General features: G+C 42.6%; 1 protein-coding gene across 3 annotated transcripts; it reads right to left on the reverse strand.

Annotated features, from left to right (window-relative positions):
* Nucleotides 1-2483: 2483 nt before the first annotated feature.
* LOC115105055 (calponin-3-like) lies at nt 2484-16950 on the reverse strand. 3 transcript variants are annotated; one of them, XM_029626597.2, is made up of 7 exons: nt 16698-16950; nt 5964-6085; nt 5487-5553; nt 4974-5111; nt 4637-4753; nt 4147-4293; nt 2484-3857 (listed from the first exon to the last, which is right to left on the reverse strand). In XM_029626597.2, exons 1-7 carry the CDS (start codon nt 16752-16754, stop codon nt 3486-3488), a joined length of 1020 nt encoding a protein of 339 aa, XP_029482457.1. In that variant the 5' UTR covers nt 16755-16950; the 3' UTR covers nt 2484-3485. The 3 variants fall into 3 exon arrangements, with proteins under 3 accessions (XP_029482457.1, XP_064863179.1, XP_064863178.1); XM_065007107.1 differs by lacking the exon at nt 16698-16950 and adding an exon at nt 16679-16697; XM_065007106.1 differs by lacking the exon at nt 16698-16950 and adding an exon at nt 13375-14201.
* Between the last annotated feature and the right edge of the window lie 1405 nt (nt 16951-18355).

Consider the following 18355-nt stretch of genomic DNA (forward strand, 5'->3'; position numbering starts at 1 on the left):
GAGTTACAGCCCGAGGAGCAGCTAGCTGGAGCTCTCAGCTAATAAAGTCCAGACCTCGGAGAGACGCTAGCCCACAGTCTCCTTCTTTTCTATTGTCTTTGGAGGCAACCAACCATCCATCATGTGTCATTAATTCCCTGCGCGGCTCTATCACGTTACACTGTAAAACCAGGCCACTCGAGTAATATGAAATCAATAGAAATATGCATGGTGGTATTATTACCAAAATATTTTTCAAAATATGCATGGTTGATAACCTGAGATGAAGCTAAAAGCAGTTTCAAACCACAGACTGAAGTCTGAAGCCTGGTCCTCTCATAGATGTGTTGACTGGTTGGAAGATCTCTGGGCATTGAGAAACGATGAGGCTTCAATGTCAGCCACAATGCTAGATTTCCTCAGCTGCAATGTGAATACACACCACTGTACCTTCTCTGTTACCTATTAAAATCATTGGTAAACTTTCTCAAGTTACTGTAACTGACCAAAAGACACCGCAAATATGGAAATGAACCAAGACCGAAAAGTAGTCTCTTAAACAGTAACAGTCTGTGGGTAATGGTTACCACACATCGTTTATCAAAGACCTTCAGTACACAGGCTTCCTGACATGTTTTTGGCCCTGAGCAGTGTGTGTGTGTGTGTGTGTGTGTGTGTGTGTGTGTGTGTGTGTGTGTGTGTGTGTGTGTGTGTGTGTGTGTGTGTGTGTGTGTGTGTGTGTGTGTGTGTGTGTGTGTGTGTGTGTGTGTGTGTGTGTGTGTGTGTGTGTGTGTGTGGCTAGGTATCAACACAGTTTGTGTTTGCCTCCCGCCATGCTGCAGGACTGGTTGTTTCGAGTTCGGCCTTGCCTTTAAAGGCCTTCCTACTGCGGTTGCTGCGGTAACCACCTTATTTGGACTGCCTTCTCTAAAACTGAGTCTTGCGTTTTCGTCCTGGATTCCAAAGCTCACACACAAAGCACTGATTATTCCCAAGCAGTGAACTGACTGGGGCTAAAAAAAGGAGACAGCTCTTGAATGAATGCCATAGTTTTCTCATGAAGCCCATTGGTTGAGTTGGCATGTCACTGTCCTTGGTGTTACGAAGCCCAGTATGGACACACAGTCTGTTTGACTAGCTCTTCACATGGCTGGACACACAAGAGGTCAGCTACCAATAACTATGACGCTGTTGACGCAGTGTATAAGTAGGCATGATTCATAAACTGTGATAGTGTGAATTTGACAATGGAAAGCAAACAAGTGGATTTCAAGAATTATAAGACCTTGAGCGATGTACTTAATATAAAATTGTGGACTCACCAAAGGAGAAACACTTTGTACATGCATTCCCACTAAAAGTTCATGGTGTGGCGTGTAACACAATATGTTAGGTCTGCCTTTACAAAGCCAGTAAACCATATGCTGCAGCTCTTAACATTCCATCCAGATTGAGGCCTTGAGTGAATTACCATACATCGCCTTTTTTGCAGACCATGTCCAACACTAACGCTCCACACACACCATGTCCATAACAGACAGCCACCCTCAGAACTGACTCACTCAACCATCCCTTTCCCAGAACACAGGAATGCTAGTTCTCAAAACACACTCATCACATTGCTTTCAGTTCAGCCTTTCTTCTGCTTATTCCATTCAGGAGTGGGACAAAAAGAGAGAGCAGCAAAGCTTAGCTTAATTAAATTCAGTTTCCAAATGTCTGTGGATGCTGGCTGAGCTGCTTGTCCTCTGTCATGGTTGTTTATTGGCTTGGATCTCTGGCCAAGCCATTGGAACAGTTAATCAAGCTCTACTTTACTGTCACAATTGAAAAACAATTCCTGAGAAGCAGCATACATGCAGTTATTTATTTAGGCCACACAGACTGCAGTTAACATTTTAATTATTCATTTTCAACAGTATATGACTAAAAATGGTCAGTAATTGATATATGGAGGGGCACATCAGGCAAGTTTCTCTTCAGCCAGTGGGAGTGTCAGTAATGGCATCCGATTCCCTACATAGTGCAATACTTTTGACTAGAACACTGTTAGCCCGGACAAATCCTATGACTTTATTTTGCAGACTTATTTTTGTTTCACTTTTGAGACGAACTGCTGCACTGTGGGACATCGATTCAGGCAAAGGGCTGCTTTCCAAAAGCCGTCTCAGAGACATCCACTGTGGCTAAAGACTCAAACAGAATATTGAGAGTAATTTTAGGTCTATATGAATAGTTTTAATATACAACCAAAGCTCAGCGATGTTCCAATTCGTCATCATAAAATGTACAAGACTAGCATGCCCTCCTAATGAAATCAAAAGTCCTGCAAGCCAGTTAATATTAAAGGGCAAATGCCAATCAGAATCACAATGTGGAAAAATCATTCCTGCTTCAGGCATGTCATTTAATTCTGGTTCAATTACATTACCGATTTATATAGAGGAAATTTGATAAAAGATTGGAAGACAGTGCAAATAAAGTTGACAATGGACTATGAAAGCTTGGAGAACCAAGGAATAGGCTTTATTTGGAACATACATTCTTGCTTTAAAAAAAATAAAAAATAATTACATAACAGGACAGGCTGCGTCTGAAATAGAACCCTATATAGTGCACTACTTTAGACCAGAGCCCTGGCTAAAAGTAGTGCACGATATAGGGAATAGGGTGCCTTTTCAGACACCACACTAGTTTATAATGAGAGACATGGCAATAAATACAGTGGGAATGGAGGGTGGCTATAAGAACATGAGACATGGCACAATAAGACTAGCCCTACTGTAAGCATCTGGTCTAATGGAATAGCCATTAGAAATTACTCTGTGCGATTTTAGGAAAATAAATGGTGCAGTGATTTGTATTGAAACATACCAAAAAATTTAAACAGACGAGACGGCCACTGGTTACTCTGAGGCTCACTCAATTGTATTGATGTAAAAAATGTAATAATTGGTCCTTTTAGGTTGGCAGAAAGCAAAGCAGTCGGTGAATTAATTCCTTTAAAGGGATGATATGATCAGTAAAAGAAGTCTAAGGGATAAAACAAAAAAGTAGAATGGTTGCAAATGCTACAAAGTTGGCAAAATGATTCTTTACTTCACAGTGTCCCATACTTCATAATGTAATAGTATAATAATATAGCATCTCCAACACTATCTCAGCACTTTATGCTTTAACGACATCGGCATGAACACTACTGCTCAAATGGAAGGAGAGTTGGGGAGGTGGTGGAGAAGGAACGCACTCGACAATATTTATCTCTTGTGCTTCAATAAAAAAAATGTTAAAGATTAGCGAGGATAGCAAAAGACTTGCTCTGTTTGTCATCAATAAAATACACTGGTTTAATACTGCTCCGTCTAGCGGTCGTGGTGGTGTTAAGGTGGCGCCGGATTAACCTGGTCCCAGATCTGTTTGTGCGGTCTTGCCAACGCCTATGGTCATTGGCAAGACAGCACAAACTAATCTGGGACCAGGCTAGTGCCAGATGGCCCCGGACATCCCTAATAGTCGATTCCCTGGTCGATGTTGTTGTAGTGGGCCACATCGCTGTAGTTGTCCTCTTCCTGATAAGCCACTGGGTACTCCTCCCCCTCTCCCTCCTGGAGGAATTCCTCTGCCTGATAGTCACTGTCGCTGATCTCAGAGCAGTTGGTGCCCGTGCCTTGGCTCCCGTTGGTATGTATGACGGGCTCAGTGGGCGAGCCGCAGTACTTGGGGTCGTACACCTGGCGTCCCAGCCCGTACGCACTCATGCCTTTCTGGGACGCCACCTTGTTGGTGCCCATCTGCAGGGAGATGGTGGAGTTGTCAACTGGATGCACCTGCTTATTGTCGAAGATGTCCCGACGCGTTCCTGGGCAGGACATACCAGCCTGGGGGGGGGGGGGGGGCACACACTTTAGGAGCTTTCCAGGAAAACAGTTGTTGACTTTGATTGTCTTTTCATTGGCGATGTGCAATGAAAAGCCATGTGAAGTCTCCGTCATATTGTACACTAGATCCCATTGCTCTCCGTTACATTCCCTTGGCTCTCTTGAAAGTAGCACTTGCTAGCTAGTTCCTTCCATTACATAGGTTCCATCGAAGTAGACCCCTATAAATGCATCAGTGTTCGTTCTACCCATAGACATTCACAGTGTTTATATACATAATTGGTTATACCTGGCTGGCTCCTTTGTTGGTACCCATCTGCAGACTGATGGTGGTCTGGTCATAAGGCTTGTCTGTCTGGGACCTTGGGTCGTAAAGATGTCTTCTGGTCCCATATGCTGTCATACCAGCCTGGCTCGCACACTTGTTGGTCCCCATCTAAAACACACAGGAACATAGATGAATAGACGGATTACACTTACATTTTAGTCATTTAGCAGACACTCTTATCCAGAGCGACTTCACCTAGTTCGTTTGGGGATTAGAACCAGGTTACTGGCCCTACGCTCTTAACTGCTAGGCTACCTGCCGCCCTACATCTATTACAAGCGATTGAAGAATCAGTTAAATAAGCTACATACAAAACATTCATTAAATCAGGATGATTTCCATTGGCAAAATATTGAAAGGTATAATAATGAACAAAAAACATTTTATTATATAGGTCACATCCAGTAACAGTCCAACAACCTGTGGCTGTTTGAGCATCATCATGTCTTACCTGCAGTCCGATGACGCATTGTCCAGCCTTGATCTTATCGTCATCAAAATGGCGTGTCTGTTTGTCTGCGTATTTCACACCAATGTCACACGATGTGTGCATGCCTTTGGTCTTTGCCTGTGGAAGAAGATTTGAATGTGGAAATATATTGATGCTACAAGTCCCTTGGAGAGAAGGAACCCTATCAGAATGTCTTGATAACACTTTACAGTAGGTGTCAAAGTCTTTCTCCCAGCAGACACTAACTGTACCATAACATGTCTTGTATGTTTAAAAAAAATCTAAATACTATTCATAATTAAGGAAGTCTTTCTACACCCCTGGGTATCACACTCACTATGCTAGCAAGGGAGAGCAATGTGCTCTGGACTTGGGTCATGTTGCCGTTCTCAAACAGGTCGTTGGCCTCGAAGATGTCATTGGGCTTCATGCCGTAGGCCAGGATGGCTTTGATGAAGTTGCCAAGGTTCTCCAGCTGGGGGAACAAAACACAGGTTACAGATAGAAAGACAAGACAATATATTTTCTACACGTTACATTTCTATCAGAATGTTCTGTGACATATCCTCCTGATGGGCATAGCAGAGATGGGGGGGGGGGGGGGGGGCTTTAGTAAGAACATCAGGAAGTAACAAATCCATAAAGAAGGTGTTGTGTGTGTGAGAGCCAGAGTGAGGAGAGAGAGTGAGCTGAAGGCTTAAGCCTTTTGAAGGAGTCCATTTATTCTCCATGCAGGTCTTAAACGGTATTAATGAGCTAAACAGCCACCCTTTTGTCTTTGTGCTTTTTATTTTATTACGGAAGACAGTACTCTAAACCACTCCATACATTGAGGTTTAGGTTAGCCTACCTTGTGCCAGTTCAGTTGTGAGTGGTTAATTTTCTTTATCGAGCCAGGTTGCAGTTTGTTTATCAATCTAAGAAAGAGAGAAGGTCAGTCTATCAAATCTGATTGGTCACGTACACATTTTGCAGATGTTATCGCAGGTGTAGCGAAATGTTTATGCATCTTACACACATTCAGTTTAAAGTATTCAAGTTCAATGAAAAATAAATATGTATAATCCTTGGGGGGGAAAATATGCTGAGGACAATATCTGCAATATGTTTATTCAACTGGAATATACAAACAGACAAAACGCAAATCACCACATCAATCTGGATAGACTGGAGTGTGATTGATTACTCATATGTAAAATCCTAGTCCGTCTCCACTCTGCAAACATTAGCTGCAGATCACAGCATAGTGTGGAGGGCGCACACACACAGCAATGTAAACCAGCCCTGCAGTGTGTTTACTGCAGGGCTGACGGTGACAGACACTTACTCTCCCAGGATGACTCCATCCTTTAGGCCCTTCTGAAAGTTCTCGCCAATGGCCATCGCAGTCACCTCCTCGATCCAGAACCGAAGCTCCTCCTCCTTTTGCATGTCATATTTGCCTGCGATCTGAGAAGGTGAAAGCACACAGTGGGTTAGTAAAAGTTGTCAGAACCTAGAGGAACATCTATGTTCAAGCTACAGGGTTGCATGGCGTGTTTCATAATGTCCTTTGACATTGTAATAAAATAAAAACGTTTTCCCCATCGAGAAGACTAAGAAGTTGTTAGCAAGCTGGGCTTTTACATATGTGCCCCAAATGGCACCCTATTCCCTATTTAGTGCACTACTTTTGATTAGAGTCCTGGTGAAAAGTAGTGCACTATAAAAGGAATAGGGTGTCATTTCAGCAGAGTAAGTACTGAGCTGTGGGGTAAATCAACAGGCTGGGACTGGGGGGGGCTTAAAGCTCAAATGTTGACCTTCTGTCTGGAATAGCATAAAAGCCCAGACGTTTGGCTTTAAATGTTGTGCCAACCAGACGTGTATTTTTTTATTTAACGAGGTAAGTCAGTTAACCTCTACGGGATCGGTGTCCCCCCACGCGGGATGGTTGAGCTAATGTAGGCTAATGTGATTAGCATGAGTTTGTAAGTAACAAGAACATTTCCCAGGACAGACATATCTGATATGGGTTGAAAGCTTAAATTCTTGTTAATCTAACTGCACTGTCCAAATTACAGTAGCTATTACAGTGAAAGAATGCCATTATATTGTTTGAGGAGAGGGTACAGTTATTTACTTGAACATTTATTAATAAACCAAATTTGGCACATTTGGGCAGTCTCAATACAACATTTCGAATAGAAATGCAATGGTTCATTTGATCAGTCTTTGCACACACACTGCTGCCATCTAGTGGCCAAAATCGAAATTGCGCCTAACCTGGAATAGTACATTGTGACCTTTCTCTTGAATTTCAAAGATGATGGAACAAAAAAAAATCATGTTTTTTTTCTTTGTATTATCTTTTACCAGATCAAATGTGTTATGTTCTCCTACATTCATTTCACATTTCCACAAACAAATGGTATCAAGAATATGCATATCCTTACTTCAGGTCCTGAGCTATAGGCAGTTAGATATGTCATTTTAGGCGAAAATTAAAAAAAAAAAATTAAAAAAAAAGGTTCCGATCCTTAAGGAGGTTTAAAGAACAAATTCTTATTTACAATGACGGCCTAACCCAGACAAACGCTGGGCCAATTGTACGCCACCTTATGGGACTCCCAATCACGTCCGGTTGTGATACAGCCTGGAATTGAACTAGGTTCTATAGTGACACCTCTAGCACTGAGATGCCGTGCCTTTGGCTCCTGAGTGGTGCAGCAGTCTAAGTGATTTAGCTAAGTGATTCATGTAATATAGATTGTTGTTAGAACCTTATTGTGTCCAAACAAACAGTAAAGATGTCAACTGTCCTAGTGAGACCCAACATTACGTCAGAAATGCTTTCAGATTCCCACATCGGCTTCAAAGCCAGTGTGAGAAATGAACAACATGAATTTGTGTGTTTTAAGGGAGCCCATGATGCAACCACGGTTTACTGAGAACTAAAAGAGAAGCTATTTTCGAGACTGACAGACACTAGCACAAACGAAGACACTTAAGGCCATTGGTGTAGTCCGATGTAGTTTTTTCTAGAGCACTTTAATCCTGGTCTATTGCCAGGAAAATAAATGGCAATAATCTATTTATTGTAGTCTTGTGTTTTAGTGACAGTCCGTTCTCCCAGGGTCAGCTCCCTAAGATGCTGGGTAGCTAATGTGCACCAGGACACAGCTCACAGGGGAAGTGATGCTATTGGCATCATGGCATGGACAGTAGCCATCGGAGGAAGAGGAAGTGTGTATGTGAATGTGAAGCCAATTACAATGGCATGCTCCTCTTCTTCTCCCACTGCTTTCTCTCCATTACACACACACACCACGAGAAGTCAAGGGCTTGGAAACTTTCCAAGCTGGCTCTCTGGATCTGCTAAAAATGGTACATTGAATGAGTTGTAATCTACTGTAAATGACCAAGTACTGTACAGTCAATTACCCACAATTAGATTGCACAATGCCATGGAATGTTTCCAGGTCCTTTCTACAAATGTCACACTACTGAGTATATTTAACTGTGCTTCGCAGCTACAGTCACCCATTAGTTCATATTCCATTGTAAACAAACACTTCAACATTGGCCTATGTCCTATAAACATGGGCTTTTAACAAGTGCACCGCACAGTTCACACGGGAGTCAGTTAAACAAACAACCTCATCTCTATAATCTAGTCAAAGAGGAAGAAGACAAAGCATCTTGCCTCCATTCCACTCCTTACATTATAGTCCATTCTTTGTTTCACCTTTACTCTACAACTGTAGCTTATTCCCAGTGTGCGGATATTAAGCTCTTTAGCACCACATGTTAATACTGGGATTCAAGAGCGATGCTATATGTAGCAATGTAAACCAGGCATTTGAAAGCTAATAAAGCCATTGGGGTAATGACAGCCTTTTAGCACTACTATGCGAGACTGAAAGCTTGAAGCCCATAAACTTGTAGCCAACTTCTTCCCCCCCTACTCGGCAGAGAAAGGCTTGTTTTCATTTAACTACAGTTTATCACTCACCCCCCCCCCCACACACACACACTAAATCCTGTCAGCTGGAATGTGAAGGCCGTCACCAGAAAGACATGCCCTCTCTGAAGCGGTGTACATGTGTGTGTGTGAGAGAGAGAGGGGGAGAGAGAGTGAGAAACGAGGCCCTGTTCTCACATAATAACAGGCAAAGGCAAATCTTCAAACGTCCCTCCATCTTGTAAAAAGACCAAAGTGGGGTTCTAGTTGCAAAACATGACTCAATGAGAGGACTGGGATGGAGTGGAAGGGTTATAGAGGAACTTGTCAATCCCTTCTGAACAAGCTTGACAGCACACTGTCATTTACAAAAATTCATCAGAGGCTTTTTGTGCCACTGACTGACAGCAGCTGGAAGCCAAACCATCACCCGAGAACACACAGAGCCCTCAGAGAAATCAGGGAGGATTAGAGAGGGGAGAGATTTCTCTTCACTTCTCTCTCCCAGCACAGCAGTACTAGTCTAGGAACACTGCCAACTCCCCCCAGTTCTCTTATGTGTTGGGAGTCGTTAAACGGAAAGCTTCTGAGGAGAAATCTGGAAAGCTACATGGGCTAAACCCCACTGGAATTGAACCCCAGACAAGCCCGTCTTCCACAACCCAACACTGTACTCCAAAGCATTTCCTGATGACGTTGCAGAACCTAGAAAACATCTGGACGGAGAAGAAGGTTTAAAAAAGGGAGAAAATGCCCCAGAAGTCCAACACGATCAATTCAATATAGGCTAGATACACCACTGTTGAGGCAATCGTTGTTTAAAATCAATAACATGTGTATCATCCAGTCTGGTATTGTTTCTCTTTGAAACAATTTATAGTGAAAGGGAATTATATAGTCATGAAGTTCCTTACAATCAAGTTATCGGTCCCATTTATACAATATCTTAAAGAATTGAGGGCATCTCCAACAGGGAACTTGACAGAGTCTATGACCAGAATGACCCCCACTTGATTAATTATTTGTTCAATGACACACATGACGAAGTATTGAACAAACAGTCCAGCTGGTATTCATTCATATTTAACCACTATCCGTTAGCTCTGAAAATGCTCCGTAGACCACATAATGTGAAGTGATTGGCCGTGCTAGAAAATATGTAGTGAACTAGAAAATGTTTACATATAGTTTGGAGCCTTAATAAAAACCAAACTTGAGACATGTGGAAAGAGCTTCTGATGTTAATTAAGCAAGAAACCAACTAACAATAACAAAAAAGTCAAACAGAGTCAACAAATCGTAGATTAAGCCTTTAACATGTTGTTACAGACAATAGTGTTATCACAGATAAATAAGTGCACTAGCTAACATTAGCCTTCATCAAAGTTGAACATGTCAAGGTTGGTGAAACACCCAGTGTCGATCTTGGGGATGTGAAAGTTAAAAAAGCTGAACAATGGTTTCAGGAAAAGGGCTCGATTTCTGTTCACCCCAAAACAGCATCTCAGGGGTTAATGCGACAGAACAAGGAATTCAGGAATCACTCTCACTGTGAAAAGAAAATCCAGCCTGAACCATAGTAGGGAGGGAATTGTCTCCTGTCAGCAAATAGCAGGGGAACACTCCATCCCCCAACACTTCTCCCTGCAGCGCTCCCCCACATTGGTAGTAATGGTACGGTGTTTTACTATTTAAAAAGGGGGAGGGGGGGGGGGGGGGGGGTAAGACAACCCCACAATAACCAGTCCTCCACCACATATCTGGGTCATTTTCATATGGCACCAAAGCATAGAAAACAGACTAAAACATGAGGGACTACCTGGACTTTTGAGAAGGACTACCTAGACTCATTTTTCTTGTTCTGTTTCAAAGCCAGGGAAGCCTGAGATGGGCCTCATTCAGCCAACCCCGGGCTCCTATCCAGGTCTCCCTGCCTGCTCCAGGGCCACTAGAGAAAACACACATTGAGGTAGAGGAGAGCAGAGGAGATGGACAGAGCTTGCATTGTTGTGTGTCTTATGGTTCCAAGACTGAACGTCTGCAATCTTTTTCCTGCCAAAGATTCAGCAGAGATATACAACCAAATGCTCTGTTTGCTTGAGGAACCAACAACTCGCCCACCCAAAGACTTCAATGGTGGGGAAAAACAAACAAGGCAGATTCAGACCTACATGAATGGCGAGGCTTTGTAGCCCCACTATCTACGAGCAACTATTTTAGCAAGCATGTATTAGTGAGTAATCAGATAAATGTGATGGGATCTCCTATCAGACCCAGCTGGAGAAAATATCATATTTACCACTGAAACCCTTTGGGTGAGAAACAAACTGAACATTAAGTTGTTTTTTTCTGGGTGGAAATCTTTACTTCTGAAACCTTTGGGCTGAAATTTACATTTACATTTAAGTCATTGAAAACAAAACGCAACATGAAATTCGCAGGAGGGCTATAGGCTACTCGGTGGTGACCCAACGTCTTCTGACCTCATTAATACGACTCCCTCTTTCACACAGCACCGGATTCAGCCAAAAGCTCTACCCTAACAAGAGCAGTCAAACTCTAACTTCACCACCCTCCAACTGCTGTAGGAAAGATATGACAGATGTGAGTTCATGTGCTCCCAGGCTCCAGAGGGAATTCCTGCTCTATTTTACAAACACTTGAGAAGTCCCAGCCCCCAAAAAAACACCAGTTAGTCAGTCAGTCAAACATTTGGTCAACACTTCAACCTGAGTGGCGACGATCCCTTGGAAAGCACTGCTGGCTTGTTTGATTACAAATAAGTAAAGTGGTGGTTTGACTTTATAAACAATATGGGCTGAGGAAAGTAACTTTGGAACACAGACTGTTCCAAACATTCAGCTTCAGCTTTTTCTCTAACATAATCAAGCAGGAAAGGACCACAACTATTATTCATTTAAAGTGCGCGCGTGTGTGGTTGAATGACAGTTGCTGGTCATCTTTCGACATTAGCAAGCATTTACATTGGAAACTAAGCTGCTTTCCATTTCCCCTTTCAGAATGCACTGGATATTTATCACAATTAGCCCTCAAATAAAGCATGTGTGTTGGCAGCCACCCTGGAAAATATCAGAAAGCACACACGCATTAGAAGAACGAGAGCTAACATCATTTTAATATTTTCCCGGCTGAGCCAGCGTTTGGCTGTACTAGCATCGCTCATCTGATCCTGTCAAGGTTCAAGGGATTACCTTAACTAAAAGCTTTTCATACCACCACAATGTGAATTAAAGTACAAATGTAAACAGGGGCAGTAGGTACAGCTAGGAGACATGACGCAGTAGCATAAAACTGTAGCCTGTCTTGAACCACTTTGTGGATCAGATGGACCACAACAGAAACTGTGCTAATTAAGGAATGAGGTGGTCAGGTCTCATTAAGGCACGAGAAACAGATGGTTTGAGCCACAGGATTTTCACTCTGCTTGGAACCACAGCGTAATGAATTTATACTTGTAATATCCCAGCTTCAGGCAGAGAGAGACCTCTCAAAATGACACAAATCATAGGAGAGAGAGAGAGAGCACCATAGCTCAGTGAATTAGAGATCTTTCAGATTGGGTTGTTTGTTGCCGGTTTCCAGGTTCCAGTTTCTCACGTTCAGGAAGTGTGGCAATGTGAGACTAGGGGATGTTGGTAATAGAGAAGAATCATTGAGGAATTCTAAGCATATCTGACATGTGACTTCCAAAGAAGCCCGTACAATACAAGTGATTGCATATATAGTTTCCTCCAGTTTCTGCAGTGTGTATTTAATCAGAGGTTGATAAATTCACAATCTGCTGGAGTGTTTGACAAATTCCTGACTTAGTGTGCCAAAAGTTGACATAGAAATCTGTCACTTGAAAGCCAACCAGTGGAAGGCAATGTATGAATGGACTGTGTAGGCTACTCTAACACTGGGTTTGTTGATGATCTCATCGTTCTGCAACACACTTAAATACAGTAGCCTTGATTCCACTGTGTTGTTCACAAGTTTTTGCCCTCCTGGTCAATTTCTCCTCAAGGATTGTTGAAAAATATTCATTATCATCCCTCTCGAACTGGATTTTCACATCATTGGCCAACAGCAGGCTATGACTGCATGCTTATCTTTTATCAGGAGAAAGAGAAACATTGGCTGGCATCTGGCACCACTGCTATCAATTCAAACCGAGACAGGGCAGATAGAAACTGTACACGACACACAGTTTCACATAAACATTACACATTACACTGTCCTGTTTCCGATGGATAGGCTGATCGACGATGTCATGATTCAGTCATTTCCTACAGGGGGACAACTTCGGTAGCCTAGGCCAATGTGTTATGAACCAGTGGGACATCAAATCCAATTTTATTGGTCACATACACATGGTTAGCAGATGTTAATGCGAGTGTAACAAAATGCTTGTGCTTCTAGTTCTGACATATAATGTAATCTAACAAATTCACAATGACTACCTTATACACACACATATGTAAAGAGATTAATAAGAATATGTACATATAAATATATGGATGAGCGATGGCCGTGCGGCATAGGCAAGATGCAGTAGATGGTATAGAATATGGTATATACATATGAGATGAATCATGTAGGATATGTAGACATTAAAGTAGTGTTATTTAAAGTGACTAAAGTAAGGTATTAAAGTGGCTAGAGATTTGAGTCTGTAAGTTGGCAGCAGCCACTCTATGTTAGTGATGGCTGTTCAACAGTCTGATGGCCTTGAGATAGAAGCTGTTTTTCCAGTTGCTCTGTCCCAGCTTTGATGCCCCTGTACTGACCTCACCTTCTGGATGATAGCGGTGTGAACAGGCAGTGGCTCGGGTGGTTGTTGTCCTTGATGATCTTTTTGGCCTTCCTGTGACATCGGGTGCTGTAGGTGTCCTGGAGGGCAGGTAGTTTGCCCCCGGTGATGCGTTGTGCAGACCACACTACCCTCTGGAGAGCCTTACGGTTATGGGCAGAGCAGTTGCCGTACCAGGCAGTGATACAGCCCGACAGGATGCTCTCGATTGTGCATCTATAAAAGTTTGTGTTTTAGGTTACAAGCCAAATTTCTTCAGCCTCTTGAAAAAACGCTGTTGCGCCCTCTTCACTGTGCGGTCTGTGTGGATGGACCATTTCAGTTTGTCCGTGATGTGTACGCCGAGGAACATAAAACTTTCCACCTTCTCCACTACTGTCCCGTCGATGTGGATGAGGGGATGCTCCCTCTGCTGTTTACTGAAGTCCACGATCATCTCCTTTGTTTTGTTGAGTGAGGTTATTTTCCTGACACCACACTCCGAGAGCCCTCACCTCCTCCCTGTAGGCATTCTCGTCATTGTTGGTAATCAAGCCTACCACTGTAGTGTCGTCTGCAAACTTGATGATTGAGTTGGAGGCGTGCATGGCTACACAGTCATGGGTGAACAGAGAGTACACAGGAGAGGGCGGAGAACGCACCCTTGTGGGGCCCCAGTGTTGAGGATCAGCTGGGTAGATGTTGTTTCCTACCCTCACCACCTGGGGGTGGCCAGTCAGAAAGTCCAGGACCCAGTTTCACAGGGCGGGGTCGAGACCCAGGGTCTCAAGCTTAATGACCAGTTTGGAGGGTACTATGGTGTTAAATGCTGAGCTGTAGTCAATGGACAGCATTCTTACATAGGTATTCCTCTTGTCCAGATGGGATAGGGCAGTGTGCAGTGTGATGGCGATTGCATAGTCTGTGGACCTATTGAGGCGGTAAGCAAATTGGAGTGGGTCCAGGGTATCAGGTAGGGTGGAGGTGATATGATCCTTGACTAGTCTCTCAAAGCACTTCATGATGACAGAAGTGAGTGCTACAGGCCAATGGTCATTTAGTTCAGTTTACCTTAGCTATCTTGGGAACAGGAACAATGGTGGCCATCTTGAAGCCTGTGGGCACAGCAGACTGGGATAGGGATTGATTGAATATGTTCATAAACACACCAGCTAGCTGGTCTGCGCATGCTTTGAAGACACGTCTAGGGATGCAGTCTGGGCCGGCAGCCTTGTGAGGGTAAACATGTTTAAATATTTTACTCACGTTGGCCACGGTGAAGGAGAGCTCACAGGCTTTGGTAGCGGGCCATGTCAGTGGCACAGCATTGTCCTCAAAGCGAGCAAAGAAGTTGTTTAATTTGTCTGGGAGCAAGACGTTGATGTCTGCAAAAGGGCTGGTTTTCTTTTTGTAATCTGTGATTGACTGTAGACCCTGCCACATAGGTCTCCCGTTTGAGCCGTTGAATTGTGACTCTACTTTGTCTCTATACTGACACTTTGCGTGTTTGATTGCCTTGCGGAGGGAATAGCTACACTGTTTTCGGTCATGTTTCCAGTCGCCTCGCCATAATTAAAAACGGTGGTTCGTGCTTTCAGTTTTGCGCGAATGCTGCCATGAATCCACAGTTTCTGGTTAGAGAAGGTTTTAATAGTCAGTGGGTACATCCCCACCGATGCACAGACTAATAAATGTGCTCACCTAGTCAGCGTATACGTAAATGTTGTTGCCTGAGGCTACCCGGAACAAATCCCAGTCCACGTGATCAAAGCAATCTTGAAGCTTGGAATCCGATTGGTCAGACCAGTGTTGGATAGAGCACAGGTGTTTCCTGTTTTAGTTTCTGTCTATAGGCTGGGAGGAACAAAATGGAGTCATGGTCAGATTTTCCGAAGGGAGGGCGGGCTTTGTATGCATCGTGGAAGTTAGAGTAGCAATGGTCCAGAATGCTACCAGTTCATGTCGCTCATTCGAACCTTCGCTTCTCCCGAGCCTGTTGGGGAGTTGCAGCGATGAGACAAGATCGTACTTGGATAACATGAAGTTGGGGGTAAAATTACACTATTTTTATTTTTAAATAACAAATAACAAATCATTTGATACTAACCTATGTAAGAGTCATAACTTGTAATACCTTGACCAAAGAGAGACTGTCAAAGAATACAGCAGAGATTCTGTTTTTAGGAGTGAGTTCACGGCTAAGTGATTTGAGGAAGTGACTTGCTGTTTGGGGCAAGTTTCTCAAAAATGTAAAAAAAAAAAAGTGTCTTTTACGTCAAAAATAGAGATTTGGTGGTTACATCTCATTTATATGGGCTGCCATTTGGCTGAAACACAATTTCAGGATTGTGGCTTTAAACCAGGGCCCAACCCGATAATTCACCTCTCATTGCATTTGTTGTTCAAGTTACACTAAATAACCACATTGCCACATTTAAATGTGGGGGCATAGCCTACCCATTGCCCCTATACTGCAGACTCTAATGATGTCAGTCTTATCAGTGAGCTGGCTTATTTGGCTCAGGTCAGTTAAAACAGCAGGTGATTTGGCTCCTAAAATGGCTAATGTTCAGTAATAACCGATCTCTAATGTAAAACCTACAAAGTTGCCTAGCACTATGTCAGATCTTGACATGGGAGTTCAAATATCCTACAGCTTTACATGACGACATTATTAGGCGGCCTGAAGAGAAAAAAAAACAACGGACTGCATAAATGTGTGGACCAGAAAAAGTCTCTCACCTTACTATTGTTCCTGCAGTGAGGAATTATAATATTCAGAGAATGTTTGTATAACTTTTCTGTAGTTAATCGTTGTCTGGGGAGAATTTTAAAAAGGCTCTTTCACAGACGCGATTCGGTTAACTGTTAAAAAAAAATATATTAAAAAAACGTTCGAACGAACCATCACTAGCGAACTCCTCCCTGTCCCGCTGCTACAAACAATGCATTGGGCTTAGTTGGCTTACACTCATGCTACTTCCAGTGATTATTTTTGAAAACACTTAAGTAAAAACAGTTGGTAGTTTAAAAAACAGTTTAATTAATGTGTGAAACTTGTTTTTTTTCCGTCTAAATTTCTGTAAGGGAATAGTCCCATATGAAAATGGCCCTTGTAGCCTATTAATCATAACCAAAAATGATCTGCCATAACAGTGCATCAAACTATTAAACCAAGGACGACTCATGTTCAACTCTGTAGCCCATTTCAGCTGCAGCAGCAATTGGTTGGTTTAGTTGGTTTATCCATAACGACAATAATTTACAAACCAAAATGTGGTTATAAAAAAACAAACAAATGATTTACTTTTTAGTTCTTTACTCACTTTGCTTTTCACCTCTGCTGATAACCCGTAGGCTGGTCCCTTATTGAATGAAGTCATATTTGTTTTAGATTTACAACCAAAGTCAATATCCACTGCTACAAAGTAGCAAAAACGATTCCTTTCGGTTACTTTGTATCACACAACGAACAACGTAGTTCGGCGTCCCGTTCAGTCAGTCCAAAGGAGGAGTTTAAATCCGTGCAAATGTGTGGACTGTGAGTATCGCAGAGGCTGGTCGGACTAAAACTTCTCGCTTCAATACCTCATTTTTGTTTGGAAAAAATTTCGCAAGACCATTGACGGAGCCTTCCGAGCCAATCAGAGGAGCGGATTCTACATACCTCTCCCCATTGTTGGAGGCTGCTACTGTAGTGCATTTCTACGGAAGAGAATGATGTTAGTGATTTTACCAGGCACAAGCTATCCTATGTTATCTGATTTTACTGTCCATTTGGTTTGACATTTGATATCTAATGATGTTGTTGTGGCTACAAACTTCACTGATTTACACTGAAAAAGGATGGAAATTAAGCACAGCATAGCCTATAATACATCTTTAGGTAAGTAATAGGTTTAATTTCATTGTTTGATGATTTGTAGGCTACTAAAAGAAACCAAACACTGATTTATTTACTTACATTCCCTATAATAAGCATATATTGACAAAACTGATCTTGGTGCCTCTTATTGATTGGGTCACTGCAGCCTTACATGCTTGTAAAATAACACATTCTTTCAATCTTGGCTGGCTATTGGTGCAATAATTTGCCCCATGAAAAATAGCCAGATTGCCAATCAAAGTGTTGAGTCTGCAAATTGTCCTCCATCCAAGCAACACACACACACGCACGCACACATGCACTCACGCACACACACACACATCTATCTTCCTATGTCACTCAATCTTTGTGGTGTGTATAAAGGGACCCTATTTGAAAGTATGCCATTTGTCTTTTTCAGGTTCTCGGGTAATCCTCTAGAACAGAATTGGTTTCACAAGCTTCAACACTCAACCTGTTCAACTGGTAAAGTAGATGGGCAGAGTTATTTCCTTCTGCTTCCATCCTGGTACAGTCACCTTTAAAGGCAGAGTGCAGTCAAAAACATGATTTTCCTGTGTTTTACATATCTCCACACTATGAGGCTAGAATAATACCTTGAAATTGTGAAAATTATGATAATGCCCTTTTAGTGTAAAAGCTGTTTGAAATTACGGCCTTAAATTACGGTGACATCACTATGCGGTAAATGAGTTAAGGCCAATAAAAAAGAGAGTTCCAAACCTCTCTGCCAGTAACAGCAAATGTTCACCCTCTGATAGGTTCTAAATTCTAGCAACCTATGAAACCAGAGGTTGACCCCTCTCTGAGGATAGGGGTCACCATAAAACAGAATTTAGACAGCATTTAATGCCCTAAGTGACATTCATCAGGCTAAGGCCGATGGCTGTAAATCAGCTATAGGCACTTTAGAGTGATAGAGACGTCTAGTCCATGGTTCAATCTGGCCTTGCAAGTTGTCTTATGTTTTGACCAGGGCCCAGGCACTTGGAGGCAGATGGAGAGAGAACAGAAAGAAGGATGAGCATATACTGAATGTACAAAACATTAAGAACTGTTGAGTGTGAAAAACCCAGCTGCGTTGCAGTTCTTGACACA

This window comes from Oncorhynchus nerka, linkage group LG22, assembly GCF_034236695.1.
Source record: "Oncorhynchus nerka isolate Pitt River linkage group LG22, Oner_Uvic_2.0, whole genome shotgun sequence".
Lineage (NCBI taxonomy): Eukaryota > Metazoa > Chordata > Actinopteri > Salmoniformes > Salmonidae > Oncorhynchus > Oncorhynchus nerka.

Bases quoted from the DNA above. Each gene is read 5' to 3' on its own strand.
- LOC115105055 (XM_065007106.1), bottom strand. From the start codon at position 13,455: ATGTCACAGGAAGGCCAAAAAGATCATCAAGGACAACAACCACCCGAG. The intron at 5,554-5,963 runs GTAAGTGTCTGT...TCTCTTTCTTAG, and splicing joins GATGGAGTCATCCTGGGAGA to ATTGATAAACAAACTGCAAC. The intron at 5,112-5,486 runs GTAGGCTAACCT...TTGTTCCCCCAG, and splicing joins CACAACTGAACTGGCACAAG to CTGGAGAACCTTGGCAACTT.